Source organism: Macrosteles quadrilineatus, unplaced genomic scaffold, assembly GCF_028750875.1.
Source record: "Macrosteles quadrilineatus isolate MER2022 unplaced genomic scaffold, UCM_ALF_1.0 Scaffold_8__2_contigs__length_117827958, whole genome shotgun sequence".
NCBI lineage: Eukaryota > Metazoa > Arthropoda > Insecta > Hemiptera > Cicadellidae > Macrosteles > Macrosteles quadrilineatus.
Window position 1 is genome coordinate 37,144,398 of NW_026542601.1, and position 15,730 is coordinate 37,160,127.

General features: G+C 33.3%; 1 protein-coding gene across 1 annotated transcript in view; it reads left to right on the forward strand.

Annotated features, from left to right (window-relative positions):
- The first annotated feature begins 807 nt into the window (after window positions 1-807).
- LOC129000325 (uncharacterized) overlaps window positions 808-15,730 on the forward strand; it is a 95,910-nt gene continuing 80,987 nt past the window's right edge. The window contains exon 1 of the mRNA XM_054427287.1: window positions 808-936. Within this exon, the coding sequence (XP_054283262.1) occupies window positions 911-936 (26 nt within the window). The 5' untranslated portion in view covers window positions 808-910. The remainder of the gene's footprint in view (window positions 937-15,730) is intronic.

Here is a 15,730-nt window from a genome sequence, read left to right on the forward strand (position 1 = left end):
ACAAGTATTCTTTTTGCGTTAATAATCAACATAATAATATTATTGCTTACTTACCTGCAAATTTCATTTTTACATCATTCAACTCTTTAATCACAGATTTTTTTTATAAGCGTAATATGTTACTTTCTCTTTTATATAGTATTTGAACCTTGATAGAAAATGTCGTCTTCTAAACTGGTGTTGTTGACTTGTTTTTTATTATTTTTTTATTTGTTGGGGTATTTTACGTCAATTTAATTTGAATAATTATTATATTATTATAATTTATAATATTGATCTGTTTATAATGCGTAGTAAAATTGCCTATGGATGATTAAAACTTGGTTTTAATAAATATTATTTTTGCATGGGGTTTTATTTATTTTATTTATATTTTACTTTCTTCTTCCAATCTTTCAATAATAGCAACAAAATTCTATTGAATTCTTATTGTTAATTTTATATAGGTAGTAATATTTAACCATGGAACATTTTTTATTATCTTATCTCTTTACTCCGTATTTTATGTAAAAATGTTAAGCAGAATATTGAAATTAGTACTACGTTTACTATTTGATTGATGACCTGTATTAATCTCTAGCTTGAACCACCACCCCCCCCCCCCCCCCCACTTCTAAAGTTGTTTATCTTAACGCGTCACTGTTTTGACATCATGGTGACATTTTGGGGGAGGGAGGGGGGTCCAAAAATATCCGCGCGTCTTTAGTGCGTGCCATTTCCGAACGTTTCATGTTACCCTACTTTTACTATAGCTTTTGTACTTAGGCGCGCCGTGTCGTCTCCATTTTCTAAATGGCTAGTTATTTGTTTTGGAAGCGTTTGATGCTTTTCCCATTGTGATTGTCCGTGTGTTGCGCGAGCTCGTGCGCGATTTCTTGTGTGGAGTGTTTGTGTTGGAAGAAAAAAGTGTATGTGTACCATTGGTATTAGAATGACGTAAGTGAATCATATATATATATATATTTTTTTAAATTTTATGTATATATTATTTGTATTGTTTTGAGAGTAAGAGTTAAAGGTGGGAAATTGGTTAGTTTCTTACGATGCGTAAACTTTCTGCTTTGGTTTAAAGTATGACTATTGTTTTTTTGTTGTAATATTGTATTATAATTTAAAGGTACATATCGCTGTACACAAAACAGTTAAACTTTTATCTTCATAAAATATTTTGATTCGAATATTATTAATGAACTACGAAATAATTACCTTTTAAAACTATAACTATATATACTGTGGTGAATAGACGCTGATTTTAGAATTTACCAGAGTTAAAAATTAAAATCTGTCCCTCTATAAATGTTTCAATTTACAAATAATGGCAAATATTTTATAGTTATTAATTGGGTAGTTAAATGTGTGTGTTCATTAATTTATTTACAGATGCAAACTAGGTAAAAATTCCAAATATATAAAATTTATAAAAACATTATTAAGGTTATGTAGACTTATGTAAAGCAGTAAGTCAACTCCAAAGTTTAAATTTATAAACATCAAATTTAGTTTACTTGTGTACATAGATTTATTTGTATTCTACTCATATTTTGAAGATTGATTTTATTCCAAAAATGTAACTTTAGAAAACCAATCTGTAGGCCTACAATTTACGTTATTTTTTTATATTTATTTTCTACATAGTTTTGTTTTGGGTTCTAACATAATACCGTACGCTCAATGTATGGATATTGTAAGTTTATTCTACACTAAAACAGATTACATAAATCACCAAATAGTTACTCTTACGAAATATTGTGAACCGATTTGCCTACTTACGACATTCGCACCCGTCATTCTATTAAGGTTACAATTTCTGTTTGTACAGTTGTACAACCTGTCAACGCCAATCAGCTGTTTGTCTTGTCAGGTGATTCACCGTTCCCGCCATTGTCGACCGTCTGTTTTCCGTTTTCCCTCTCAATTTCACTTTCCGTGATGCGCCATTGAGCTGCTCCGCCAATTTGCGATTTACTCTACTGTTTGATGGGATCTCTGAAAAGTGTTGTTAAATCGACCAAGGACTTTTCAGCTTTTGTTTAATGTTTGTAAAGGGCGCTGCTAGAAAATTGAACGGGGCACTTGTCAGAGGAAATAGGGAAAAGGATGCTTGGGGGCCTTTGAAAAATATTTGGATTAGGTACTTACAATTAGGTTCAATGTATTTTTCACAAGATGGTGCACACAAAACTAGTGTATTATCTCATATTTGTTTTCGAAAATATGCCTACACTATGATGTTTGATGCTGCTGAATGCAACAGCTAATTTGTCGTCTCCCCGATACTTCTATCTGATGATGGCCCTGACTTAAATATTATTTTCAGTTCTAACAGTGGGAAAAAATAGTTGTATTTGATTAAAAAACATAGCTAAAAAGTGTCGGCTATAAGGGTTTGACTTCCAATTACAATGCACTAAATTTTGAGCTGCCACTTTGATTTCGATTAGTAACAAAAGGAGTAGTTTAGAATCTCAACACACTTCTACGATTTCAGGATCAGACTTCAGACTACCTCGACACAGAAAATCCTACTTTTAAATCAAATATTGTTTACTTTATAAATATTTTTGTATTATGATTGGTTTTTAGGCACATTGTTGGAGTTAACTTCTTTGCTTAACTGCCCTGCCATAAGTATTTTTATGGACTTTTTGTTTTTGAAAGTGTCAGTTTCGTATTTTATCTTCCGACAAATTATAAGACATAAATATTGTAGACAATTTGGACTCCGCATACCTAATTAAACCATAGTGAATAATGCGAAATACTACACAACGAACGTAAATCATATTAGAGCTCTCAAATTCAAGACTGACCCAAGTTGTAGAGTGATAAATATACCAGCGACACCACTTGGAAGGCGACCAGCGATGTTTCAACCAGAATAATCAACAATGACTAAGTGAACAGCCATAGTTTTGAACTTATTTTAAAATCTTGCCCAATATTTGCCTGGAGATTAATGTGGTTTAGCGTGGAGCATTAATTTATCCACCGCAGCCAGGTTTTAATCATGTAAAGGATAATTTATCGGTTAAAATAGTATTATTTTTACTAATTGATAATCACGTCTAGTTGTTTGTATTTGCAGAAAGTACTCGTGGTAAAGTGTAGACACTTTTTGTGTCTTCCCTTCATTCTGTGGTAGTATAAAGACCTCCACTAAAATTTTGCTATCGCTGTTTTCAGTTTGTCTCTTCTTATTTACTCTTGACTCCGGTGGTTATTTTTACCGTATAGTGTTAATTAAATATACGCAAATGTGAGTGGTATTATCCAAGTTGCTAGATATGTTCAAATCTCGAAGCTATTGAGTTTTAATCATGCTATAGTCTATAGTGTGCTATATATAGTTGCTATAGTCTGTATGATGGAGCTTGTCTCCTGACCCTCCTCTCCCTAGGGACAGTCCCATATAGACGGAGGGTCAAGAGACAGGTACCATCATACAGATTATACTGCTTTCCAGTTGACCATTTTACACTATTGCTTATACTACTTCAACCAGCCGTACAAGTACTGTAGCAGCTTCTTAGCCACCGTATGTGAAAGAAATTCTAATAAGGATCCTTCCAAACAAACGATTATTCATACTTTCATTTGATTAAAGCATAATCATGGATGAAAGCTGGTCAGCATTTAGCCGCATTGTTACAAGCCGTCAGCTGACCGGAAGTAGCGATCAGCTGTTCGAATAGTTTCCGGTAATTCGCGTCGCTTCCCGCCAAGCGGCAATCCGATTATGTTTTCCGGAAAACTAACCTCTATTGTTGGAGAAATGCCGAATTTAAATATCATGGGTTAGGAGTCTGTGAGTGTGAAGCAAGACTTCTTGTTCTCATATCGTGGTAATTTCTATTATTACCATTACAGTATTATTTACCATGAAATGTGGGGACGCCACCTATGTGCGTATAGGATAGAATTGAATGTGATGCCTCTTGTAGGTTTATTACTGACTAGTGACTAAGACCAGCTGTTTCATTAGTAAGGGCCATTTATTAAAAGCCCAATGATCAAGGACAGCTGGGTCCAGTTTTTTTAGAAGCTGTTTTGTTTGAAGATGTCAGTAAATGAGGTTAATACTAATAGAAGGCCACAGTTCCTAAACTATGAACGTTAATCAGAGATTACGTGTTTTCAATAACATAGACACTGCTATATTTGCCAACTTGCTATATAACTATATTCAAACTATTTTTTACCAGTTGTATGGGTTGGATTCTCATTTTAATTACCGTATAATGTACTGTACCGTATTTGTATTACAATAAAATGTTTATGTACTTCAAATTACTGCATTATTTATACAAAAATTCACCTCTTGGTAACAATTATGTAAATTTTAACGCATGCTATTTTTGCCTCTGAGGACAGCAAAATGAAAAAGTAAATCAATCCTGGGTCCTAGGTCTTACCATGAGACCTACGGTAACAGCTTATACCCTATACGGGAAATTCGCTGAAGGCAAATCTTAAGAAAACTCGACATACCAATTTTACTGACAACTAGGATTTCATTGGTAGAATTTAATTCACTACCATTGCTAACTAAGTCCCCTTTCAAAACTAACAGACACATATAGGACTCGTCTAAACCATACATAATAATTTCAAAACAGCAAAATCGTTGTCATATAACATAATATTTACATTCCAAGTTAGCCCTTCCCAAACATACATGTCCTACAATTCCATTACGTACTCCGGTTCTCACCGTAGATGTGAGAAGTGTTAGCTGCTGTTACTCAACATCACCCATTGTTGTACACGCAAGCACCAGTTCTCATCTTGGAGTGACCTTGGTTGTTGTAAGTTATAAACAAATAGCATTTTCTGCCTCTCGTAGGTGTTAGGGGCTATAGGGGTCTTCTAGTAATCAAAAGGCCACTGGTTTGATTTTAAGAAATTTTTGCTTTTTGGTGGATCGATAATTGGACCAGCTATCCTTAATCGTAGGAAATTTCCTCCATAACCTTCAATCGGTTAAAAATTCATTTCCTCCGTAACCTTCAATAGATCCAAAATTCTTAAATATACAAAATAGTTAGTTTTTTGTACTCTACAATAATTGGGCATTTCCATGTATTAAAGTACATATTTGAAAAATCAAATTAAAAAATAAACCCCATTACACCCCGTTTATGACCAGATCTCGCTGGTGCGCGCATCGATGTATAATACTCTACGGTGCGCGTACTCAATCAAGTTTTTCAGCTCTACATATTACAGTAATGCCAAATTTCTTCAAAATTGGAGCAAAATTGCAAGAGTTGTCGGGTTCACAGACATACACTCTTACATACGGTACTAAACCCTCGATAACAAGTCTTTCATGGTAATTGCCAAATAAAATTTGTTATCAAGGTTGACTTCTTATCGAGGTTTGCAATAACTTGTAATGATTGCTAAGATAAAATCATGAATATTTTAAAATGACACTTTTTATCAAGGGCCATTTGTTATTGAAGTTCTACTGTATCCACCTTTGACTAACCCAAGAATCAATGTTATAATACAGGTCTAATTAGACGACAGAGTTCGATCCAACCATTTTGCTCGATTCTAACACTCAAAATTTCCAGCTTCAGTCTAGTGACCCTGTTTCTAGTATTGCTCTGGTGTTAAGTAAAGTTTAGGTAACAATTGTGGTAGTTCGTGTTGCTAGTTAACAAAACCTTCTGGTTACGCGTCTGACAGCCGACTTACCTCAACTGCAGCTCGCCATGAAGTTTGTGGTTAACTCTTTGTCATAGTTGCAATTATTTCAGGAAGGTAGCGTTTTAAATCGTGTCTGTTTGTTTTGATCAGTCAACTTGTTAAATGTTCTCAGTTCTTGCTGGTTCTTGCGCTAGTTCAATGGAACAATTGATTTTGGATACTGCAAGTAGACTTTGGATACTGTTGTGGATACTGCAAGTAGACTTTGGATACTGTTGTGGATACTACAAATTGACTTCCTATACAGTATTTACAGTACATGTTTGACGCATTGGGGTTACGCTTTTGTTGAAACATGTTTGTGTTTGGTTACTGTTGAGCGTGCTATTAAATGTTTCCCTAATCCCTACTAAGGACAATTTTACTATGAATGTTAACTCTTTAATAATATAAAAGTGGGCAAGCGACAGTTTATAAGTAAAAACCCGTTCAATTGTACTCCAATACTATGGTTTTATAGTTGGGAAAATCAAAATACAGAGGATATTGAAAGGTACTTATATGTTAGACATGGCCACACTTAATCCGTTGAAACATACCTTAAAATATTTCTTCAGTTTAACCTTAAGACCATTTCCATTTTTTTTTACAAAAAAAGCATGAAAGTTGTGTAAGCCAGTCACAGAATGCGACAGTGTCTAAAATGTTATCAAAGAATAACTTGTATATTTTATTTTGTTAAACAGCTTATATTTTGTTGCTGGCCAAGTATATGAGTCATAACAGTTAGTTGCTATAGTTCACGATATAAGTCATTGTATAGTTTGACACGATGAAAAAGTTAATGTATTCGGAAATGAAATGAAATGAAATGAAATGAAATGAAATGAAAATGAAATGAAATGAAAATACTTTTTTATTGAGGCGAACATTAGGACCACATGGTCCTTTCTTACAGTTAACCTCTGTACTAAATATATACTAAACAATGTATTTTTACAAAACTTTTAAAACTATAAACAAAATAATAAGTAAAAACTAAAGTTATAAATCTTTGTCCCTAATATACGCATACACACACACATTCACTCTTTGCCATACCTAGGCCTAACGCACGCCATCCCACCAAGCCACGGTCATCCGATCGAGATAGTACGCCTGTAGATACGTAGCAGGTGGTTCGCTTCAGCGCCGCCGTCAGTTGGGAACGGGATTCTATACTCCTGATAGTGAATGGTAGTGAGTTCCAAAGGCGACATGCTGTTACTGTAAATGATCTATTATAAACTGTTGTCTTATGGTGAGGAATTTGGAGAGTTGATGAGCCAGAGCGGGTATTTCTTGCACCTCTTTCATTTAAAAATCTAAAATTGATCGCGAGATAATTTGGAATTTTGAGATTGATGGCCGAATGAGTTATATTAATAATGCGTATTTCTCTAACGTCAGACAGTTTTAAAAGAGAAGAATTTACATAGTACGGTGTGACGTGATCATCTCGTCGAAGATCATACAAAAATCTTATACAGTAATTTTGAGCTCGTTGCAATTTTGTTGCCAAAGCCACGGTCATATCATTAACCACGGTATTACAGTAATTGAAGTGAGGAAACACTAGTGACTTGATCAGTAAAAGTCTAATGTGAAATGGTAAAAGTCTTTGCATCTTCTTCAGTGTGTGGACAGCGGCAAACACCCTTTTACAAGTGTTAACCACCGTGTCAGTCCAGTCTAGTGTGTTGTGTATCGTCAAACCAAGACTTTTAACTTTGTCTTGGTATGGCAATACAGTACCATTCACAGTGATGTGAGGTAAAAAGTTTTGGTCAAGTCGGTTTAGTTGTCGTGCGTGGCCAATAATGATTGGTTTGGTTTTGTCAGGAAGACATTAGTAATTAGAGCACAATCTATTAGTGGCTCACATCAACTACGACGAAATAAAATTTATCGACTAGTAAAAATGGAGGTAGAATGTCTAGTTGTATCAATACTCCAAGCTGAAGTTGAGAAACTAAAACCATTATTTTTGTATAATTATATTTTTTGAAATACTGTAATCATTCTTTTTTGGAAAAATGTATGAATTTATTTTGCATTTTCAATTAATTGTGTTAGAAATAAAACAATTCTATAAAACCTAAATACGTTTAGAGTGGGCTTAAGACGATTGAGTAAACGCAGTTTAGTTTACTAGCTGGACTGTTTTTTAAAGATTTTCCAGGATTATTTACTCTAAAACCTCTAAATAAGGCAAAACCTTTTTACCTTCATTTATTTTGGAATTCATTTAAGAGAATGAAAGACTTTTCAAAACAACTTTACGATCAATTGGAACTGAAAACACTTCTCTTTTATCCTAAATTAAAATAGAACTTAATTGACTACAAAGTGATAATTGGTTTTCTGCTTTTCGAAGCTGGAAAAGAAACAAACAAGTGAAGTAGTCAGCAAAAGAAATGTAAACTTGAAGTGATTAGTTTTACTTCACAAGATTGGCGTTGATCGCTGATCTTCCCCTTGAGATGTTTTTACAAGTAGATCAATTAGATTGGCTTTTCATCTCCGGTGTACAACGGATATACCTTTTAAGCCTGAATATCTCTAAGTAACAACATATTTGAAATGATAATTAATAATACCTACCTGTATTCCTGCCGAAGCAAACCTGCAGACTACTGAGTTTCCATATTGATTGGTAGAACTTTCAGTAAAACATTTTCTTAGAATCTTCAGATTGTTTTTCATGGAAAAGAATGGTCTGATGCGTTCTTAGGTTTGCTGCTACGGGGAAGGTAATAGTGTGTTTTGTATTAAAATATTTATTGCTTAATATGAAATAGAATATTTTGTCAGATGTAACAAAAGTATATCGATAAACAAGCTATTTTACATTTTTCCCATAACCATTAGACACACAACAACGGTTTAATACAGTAAATGATTTGCTGCTAAATGGTAAATGCTAGTAAATTGTTTTAGACAGAATGCAAAATTTCATGTTTTTTTGAGAAAAGTGGAAACCCCGATTTTTATCCTATAAAACCAACATTAGATATGTATGATACGCTGATGACTCAGTCATGCATGAGTCTTAACGAGTGTGTCGGACTATCGAATGTCGGATTATCGAGAGTAAACTGTGCTCTTCAATTTTGCGCAATTCAACAAACTCCACAAATTTTAATTTTAACAAAACCATACCAAAGAATATTGTCACTTGACTCGTATAACATTTCCCATAGCAAGTAAAAGTTGGGTTTTATACCTTACAATAAAACCATTTTAAGACGTTGTTATCTGAACTATCAGTCATCTGCCCGTATTTTGCTGACGAAGCTACTACTGTACAGTCATCTTGTGTCATTTCTACTTTCTACGAACTCACCGTAATGTGCAAGATCATAGGGCTGTCATTTGGAGAATTTCTAGTTGAATGTTGAATGCTTCCAGTAATGTATAAAAACGGGGTGTGGTAATATTGCCTCTCGTTTAAAATGTGCCACTTTTGCTCACTAGTTGCATGAATAACCTTTGGACCGTGTGATGAGCTATTTGGGGTGAACAAATTTAATGCGCCACCAGTGGTATAAACAGTTATTAGGCTTATAGAAAACATTTAATTGAGAAGCTCAACTGCTTTCTTATGATATGACAAAATATGAATTTCATTTTTTCAAAAATGGCCGCCATTGTCCAATATGGTGGCTTACTTCAAAATCTCTGTTGGATACCTTGTATTGTAAGATTTTTCTTAGAATTAAATGTTGGTACTCGTTTATGAACTACAGCAGTTACACATGGAAAAAAGTGGCTAGCTGTGTGCATATTGTAGCTCCCAAACGAGTGAGTTTGAAGTCAGTCTTTAAATTGAATCTACATTCTACAAAGATCATAAAATAGGCTACAGTATATCTAGAAGAAGAACTTTTAAGTTATTTAAACTATGCCCATGAGTGGAATCATATTTTTAATTCATTTTATTTTGCAAGTTGCTTCATAAGAAATTTTGAAGTTAGCCGCCATACTGGAATATCGTGGTCATTTAGATAAAGTCGAAATTATATATTTTTTGCAATGAGAAACTATTTGAAGCTTTCCGTTTAGGGTTCTCTAATTCCAAAAGTTTCTGAGTTACCAATTGGTGGCACAGCCTAAGTTATTTACCCCGTAATTCCGACTCTAATGTTTTAAGCTAAATAGTTTGAAAAATGAAAATAAAACTTTACATCAGTAGTTAAACCTGGGCACGTGTCGATAAGAGTCTTTAGCCCTAATGATACATTTTGAACTTAATATTCCCCAAAGTTAGCAAAGTAACCGCTGTATTTTCATCCAACCCTTGATAGTTTAACATTTAAAGATGAATTTGTGTTACTTGTAACAAAGTCACTCGCTGAAAGTATGAAATACTGAGATGGAAGTATTCCAGATATTAACGACATATTTACAACATTGTTCCTCCATGGAAGCTTTCCTTCAGGATAAAAATACATTTCCACTATAGTGTGCCAGTGCTCCAAATACTTTCTGATACATTATTGAATGTTTCATAAGAAATGGAACATAGTTATTACTGTGTTTAACAGGTTGATTGTTCAAAATGTATAAAAAAGTTATTAATATTTCTAAATAAATATAACAAGCATGTATATGCAAATCCCTAAATCAATATATCAAAACGTATATTCACTTAAAATAATAAAATCCATTGATTATTGCGTTATAGATCCGAGCGAGGTTATTTGTATAATAATAAGCTTCGTTGATCAAATACAAATAAAAATACCGTTCACTATGTTTTAACTATGTTAACTCAATTTAGTTTGGTTTAAATTAATGTAAATCATGTATTACTATTAATTACCTATTTATTACATTTGCAGCAATAACGCCTTCCCTATAAGGAAATTCGGTAAAATTGTAGTTTGTTTAATATACAAACTTATTAGATGTAATCCTTTGTAAACATCGATTCAAATTCAACAATTAATTTAATTGTAGACTACCCCTAACAAATATTAGTAAATTTGTAAATACAGGGGAAAACGTAGAAGGAATAACATTTTCTGTGTTTTTATTTTAATTTCAATGTCAATACAGTAGTCAGAAGACATCTTAGAATTTTATTCTTAAACAGAATTTAATGCTTTGATTGACAACATAGATTCTCAAAAGATAAGTCATTTGGTATCTCAGAGGCTGTGTTAGAACGATTCGGAGAACCAGCAACCCCTAAAGTGGAAAATAATCACTCCTCTTTCAACTGACGAGTTTTTTTTTCTTACCTTTGTTTTTGTTTCTCTTTCTCTGACGAGTTCTTGCGTCTAAACTAGTTAATTGTTTTTTACTTTGTATTTTTTGTATTACGTTTTGGACAAATTGGTTTTTAATATTTTAATGATTGATTTTAGTTTTGTTTTTGTTCGTAACGGTAGTGGCCACACATTTATTTGTACTGTATTATTTAAAATTTCAATCAGTGAAACACAACACTATAAAGATAAAAATTATTTAAACCTCTTTTTTTCCGATGTTTTTTTTCGTCACCTTTTATGTTCTGTATTTTTTTTACGCTATGGACAAACATTCTTAAAGTAAATTATATTTCAGATTTTTTCATTTTGATCTTTAATATTATTAATACAGATTTTATTATTCGTTAATAGTTCATAAGGACCACATTTATTTGTAATGATTTAAATATTTAAATATTTTAATAAAAACATATTTTTATAACTACACCATCATCTATATTTATTAAAATCCAAAGATTATAAACCTTAGTAGAATGATGATACAGTAGTTGCATTGTCTATTTTATTTATAAATTCTAGAGTAATAGCATGGATGAAGTAACTTCATCAATGGTAATAGCACGTGTATAGTCCTACACAGCGCAGCGCCTGCGAGTATCCTACATTGCTTACATTGAAGCTGTGCGGGTTGCTACTTTGACGTTGTAGGCGTCGTTTCCTTCGAGCCATTTTAGATTATTGGCGATAAACCCTATTTATAGGATGTATGGTCAGTGATCGAATTAATGTTTTTACTTAAGTGGTAAAAACACCTTTTGTAGTATTAAATTAATTTGACCCATAAAAACGCATTTTCAGATAGTTTTTCTATTTACAGTCGCATGTCTGATGTAGGGCTATAGAGGTCAGAGGTAGTCTTGTGTCTGATGTACAAGTCAAGCTCAATGGTATTTTTCTCCTTTTCCACCCTTCTTCCATTTTACATCAGTTGATATTGTGTTCTTCATTTATCTTGATCCCCTCACACGACAAACATGGAAAAAACACAGTTTGAAAGAACAACCTGCTGTAGAACAATTGACTAAATACTAGGTTTCTCATATCAAAATATTTATACTTGTGTTATACTTGACCAAGTAAAACAGAACGATATGTGCTACATTATCTTATTTTAGTTTCGTAAAAATTATCATTCAAAATAGTGATTTAAAAAATCCTATTTTTATGCGTAACTCTCTCTTTAACAATTAAAGTGTTTATACTGGTCGCTAGAGTTGAACCTGAACTCAGTACCATCTGGTATTAAAATACACCATTAATGCATGCAATTTAAACTAATTCTTCCTAAGCCACCTAGATGGCGTCCACATTTCAATTGGTTCAAGTATGTGGAAAACCTTAAAATTTCCTCAGTGTTGGTTACTGTTCCCTAACGTCAAAGTGCATATATTAACACTCTAAAAATAGTGTTTATCTAATTACTTTCATACAATTTTATTTTATTTTAATATTAACAAATCATATTTTTATATGTTCTATCATCTCGCAAGTCTGTAGTACTTGTAATGTATATAAATGCGTTGATCCCTTTGACCTCTGAACGCCTAAATACTTTTATTTTTTTCTCAAACATTCTTTCCAAAGCTGTACCTCGAATCTCCTCCGAGATCGAGAAGTAGCTTATAAACAAATTGACCTCGCATACAAAATGTTAAGTCAATTCCTACATAGATAATGATTTACAACTAATACATAATATAGTCCAGGAGCTGAGGGGGTTTGAGCATGCATAAAAGTAGTACGCAATGTTATTGCTGATTATTGTAATATGGACTGTGGTGATCAAAATTACGTATGTCGCCTATTTCAAAAGTGGTCGATAAGGTATATATTAATCAAAGTAATAAAAAAAGTAATAGCAAAGATATTTGATATTACTTCTTTGCGACACTCACAAATTAATTCTACTTTCGGTAAAAAAACTACACGAAAAGTCCATTTTTACATATTTTATGCAATAACTTGTTTATTTATAGAGATACGACCTCGGACCCAATAACCATTATTGTTGTCCACATTTTTAGAATTACAACGACGTTTTAACCAATGTTCTATCTTTTACCGTTTTCGAACTATCAGCGTTTTAACGCATAGCGCAAACCGCCATATTTGCCCCCTCCCCCCCGCCTTATCGACCACTTTTGAAATAGGCGACATACGTAATTTTGATCACCACAGTCCATATTACAATAATCAGCAATAACATTGCGTACTACTTTTATGCATGCTCAAACCCCCTCAGCTCCTGGACTAATACACCTTTAACAATAAGGAGAAGTTAATCTATATTTTTATAGCCAGTGTAACAGGTTGATGTAGATTTAATGTGTTTCTAGTATAAAAACGTCCCAAGTTGCACGAATTGCCTTACAACCTTACATTTGGTTATTTAAGAGTAGTCAATTGGTTAAAACTTTTAAGTCCTATATCAAATAATTGAACTTAACAACTTTAAGCTTTAAAGTAGCTTGAAGGTGATAGTCCTAATAAGCAAATCTGTCAAACCAGAAATTCTCAATTTGATAAAGGTTAAACAAATTCTTAACCCTATTTTACGATTGGCTAACCCTATGAGAAGATAGATTTCAGAGTGGCAGCTTGTGTTCTTAAATGTTAAAACGTTTAAAATATTGAATAATAAGTTAAATAACTTATCTGTGTTTTGATTTGAACCACCAAATCTTTTACAACGACCAATGACCCTGTTTACAAATTGAATACTAAAACCTCTAGTCTTTCTAGGAAACACATTTTCTGTATAGCTTGATATACTGATTTTTTATTTAATTATTTTCATCTTCCTACTTTTGTTACTATGTTTACTGGCTTACATTGATTGTTCCGACTGTTCACAATAGAGTTACAGTAAAGTTGGGATATTATTATAAATATTCACCTACTTACCCAGTGCAGTTCACACATAAATGTCGTCCCTTGCTGATCTTTTATTTGATTTTACGAGTTCATAAGTTTGATTGACCACAGTTTGATTAAACATTCCACGTCTAAGACATTACTAAACATTTTCTTAAACACTTTGAAGAACATGTTAGGGCGCAATTAATATTGATAGATCCACTAGTGCATTTCCTGTACATATATTATTTTAATGTTAAAGTCTTCGAGTAATTTAAAATATCCGTTCGCAAAACTTTCATGAACATAATGTAAGAAGTATCCATAGAAACCAACATCAGTGGGAACCACTACCTTCAATAGAAGAATGAATTGAGGTTGGATTAATGATAGGCGCTACACAAACTTTAATCAAACTATACTTACCAATTTGTACGAATTACTACGCATCTAACGTTTCAAAAATGCATTTTATATTTCAATTTAAGATAACTGCCGAAGCTACATTTGGCCAATGGACGCTAAATGTAACATTGTTGAATAATTTGATCTCGGCCCCCTACAGGCCAGAATGTTTTCATGTTATCATTTTGGACATAACAATTAATTAATTACATTATTTAGGTAGTTAAACATAACCCCTTGATAGTTCTGTAGAAATAAAATCAAAGTTAATATACTCCCTGAACACAAAATACGTTCCTCATAAGAATATTTATATCTTCTATATACTAAAAACGCCAATGTGTTTTTGTGCATTATGGTAATTTAATGTAAACCTTACAACTGTAGAACAATACTGAGTTCTCTCTGTGGTGTTTTACTCGCAGATTCGATCTGTATTTGTGACTGTCTTAATTGTCAGTTTATAAATGAGAAAATGTTGATACCTTAGTTTGGTTGCAACAATAATAACAGTATTAGATCTGTAAAAACCAACCTAAGGCGCATATATATTAACTTACCACATTATTTGGCCGTTATTAGTATCCATAAAGCGCTTCAAGTGCCATGTCTGACCTACGAATCCAGCTTAGTGGCATTTTTCTACTTTTCCACCCTTCTTTCATTATACATGTTCAGTTGACATTTTGGCCATCGTTCGTATTAGTCCAGGAGCTGAGGGGGTTTGAGCATGCATGAAAGTAGTACGCAATGTTATTGCTGATTATTGTAATATGGACTGTGGTGATCAAAATTACGTATGTCGCCTATTTCAAAAGTGGTCGATAAGGTGGGGGGGAGGGGGCAAACATGGCGGTTTGCGCTATGCGTTAAAACGCTGATAGCTCGAAAACGGTAAAAGATAGAACATCGGTTAAAGCGTCGTTGGAATTCTAAAAATGTGGACAACAATAATGGTTATTGGGTCCGAGGTCGTATCTCTATAAATAAACAAGTTATTGTATAAAATATGTAAAAATGGACTTTTCGTGTAGTTTTTTAACCGAAAGTAGAATTAATTTGTGAGTGTCGCAAAGAAGTAATATCACATATCTTTGCTGATAGTTGTAATATGGACTGTGGTGATAAAAATACGCATGTCGCCTACTTTTCAGGTGGTCGAGAACTTGGGGGGAGGGGGGCAAAGATGGCGGAACGCGCTATGCATCGAGACGACTGTAGCTCGAGAACGGTACGAGATAGGACATCGGTTAAAACGTAGTTTTAATCCAAAAAATATTACGAATAAAAAACGTCATTGGGTAAAAAGTTGTATCTTAACTAATAAAATAGTATATTACGTTACTAGTCCTGAAAATAAGTGTTTACCGGACGAGTGTGGTCGTTCCCGTGCGAGACGAAGTCGAGTACGGGATTACCATACGAGTCCGGTACACACATTTTGGACGAGTTACGTACGATAGTTTACGCCATACTACTAAATCCGTACAAATCCTTAT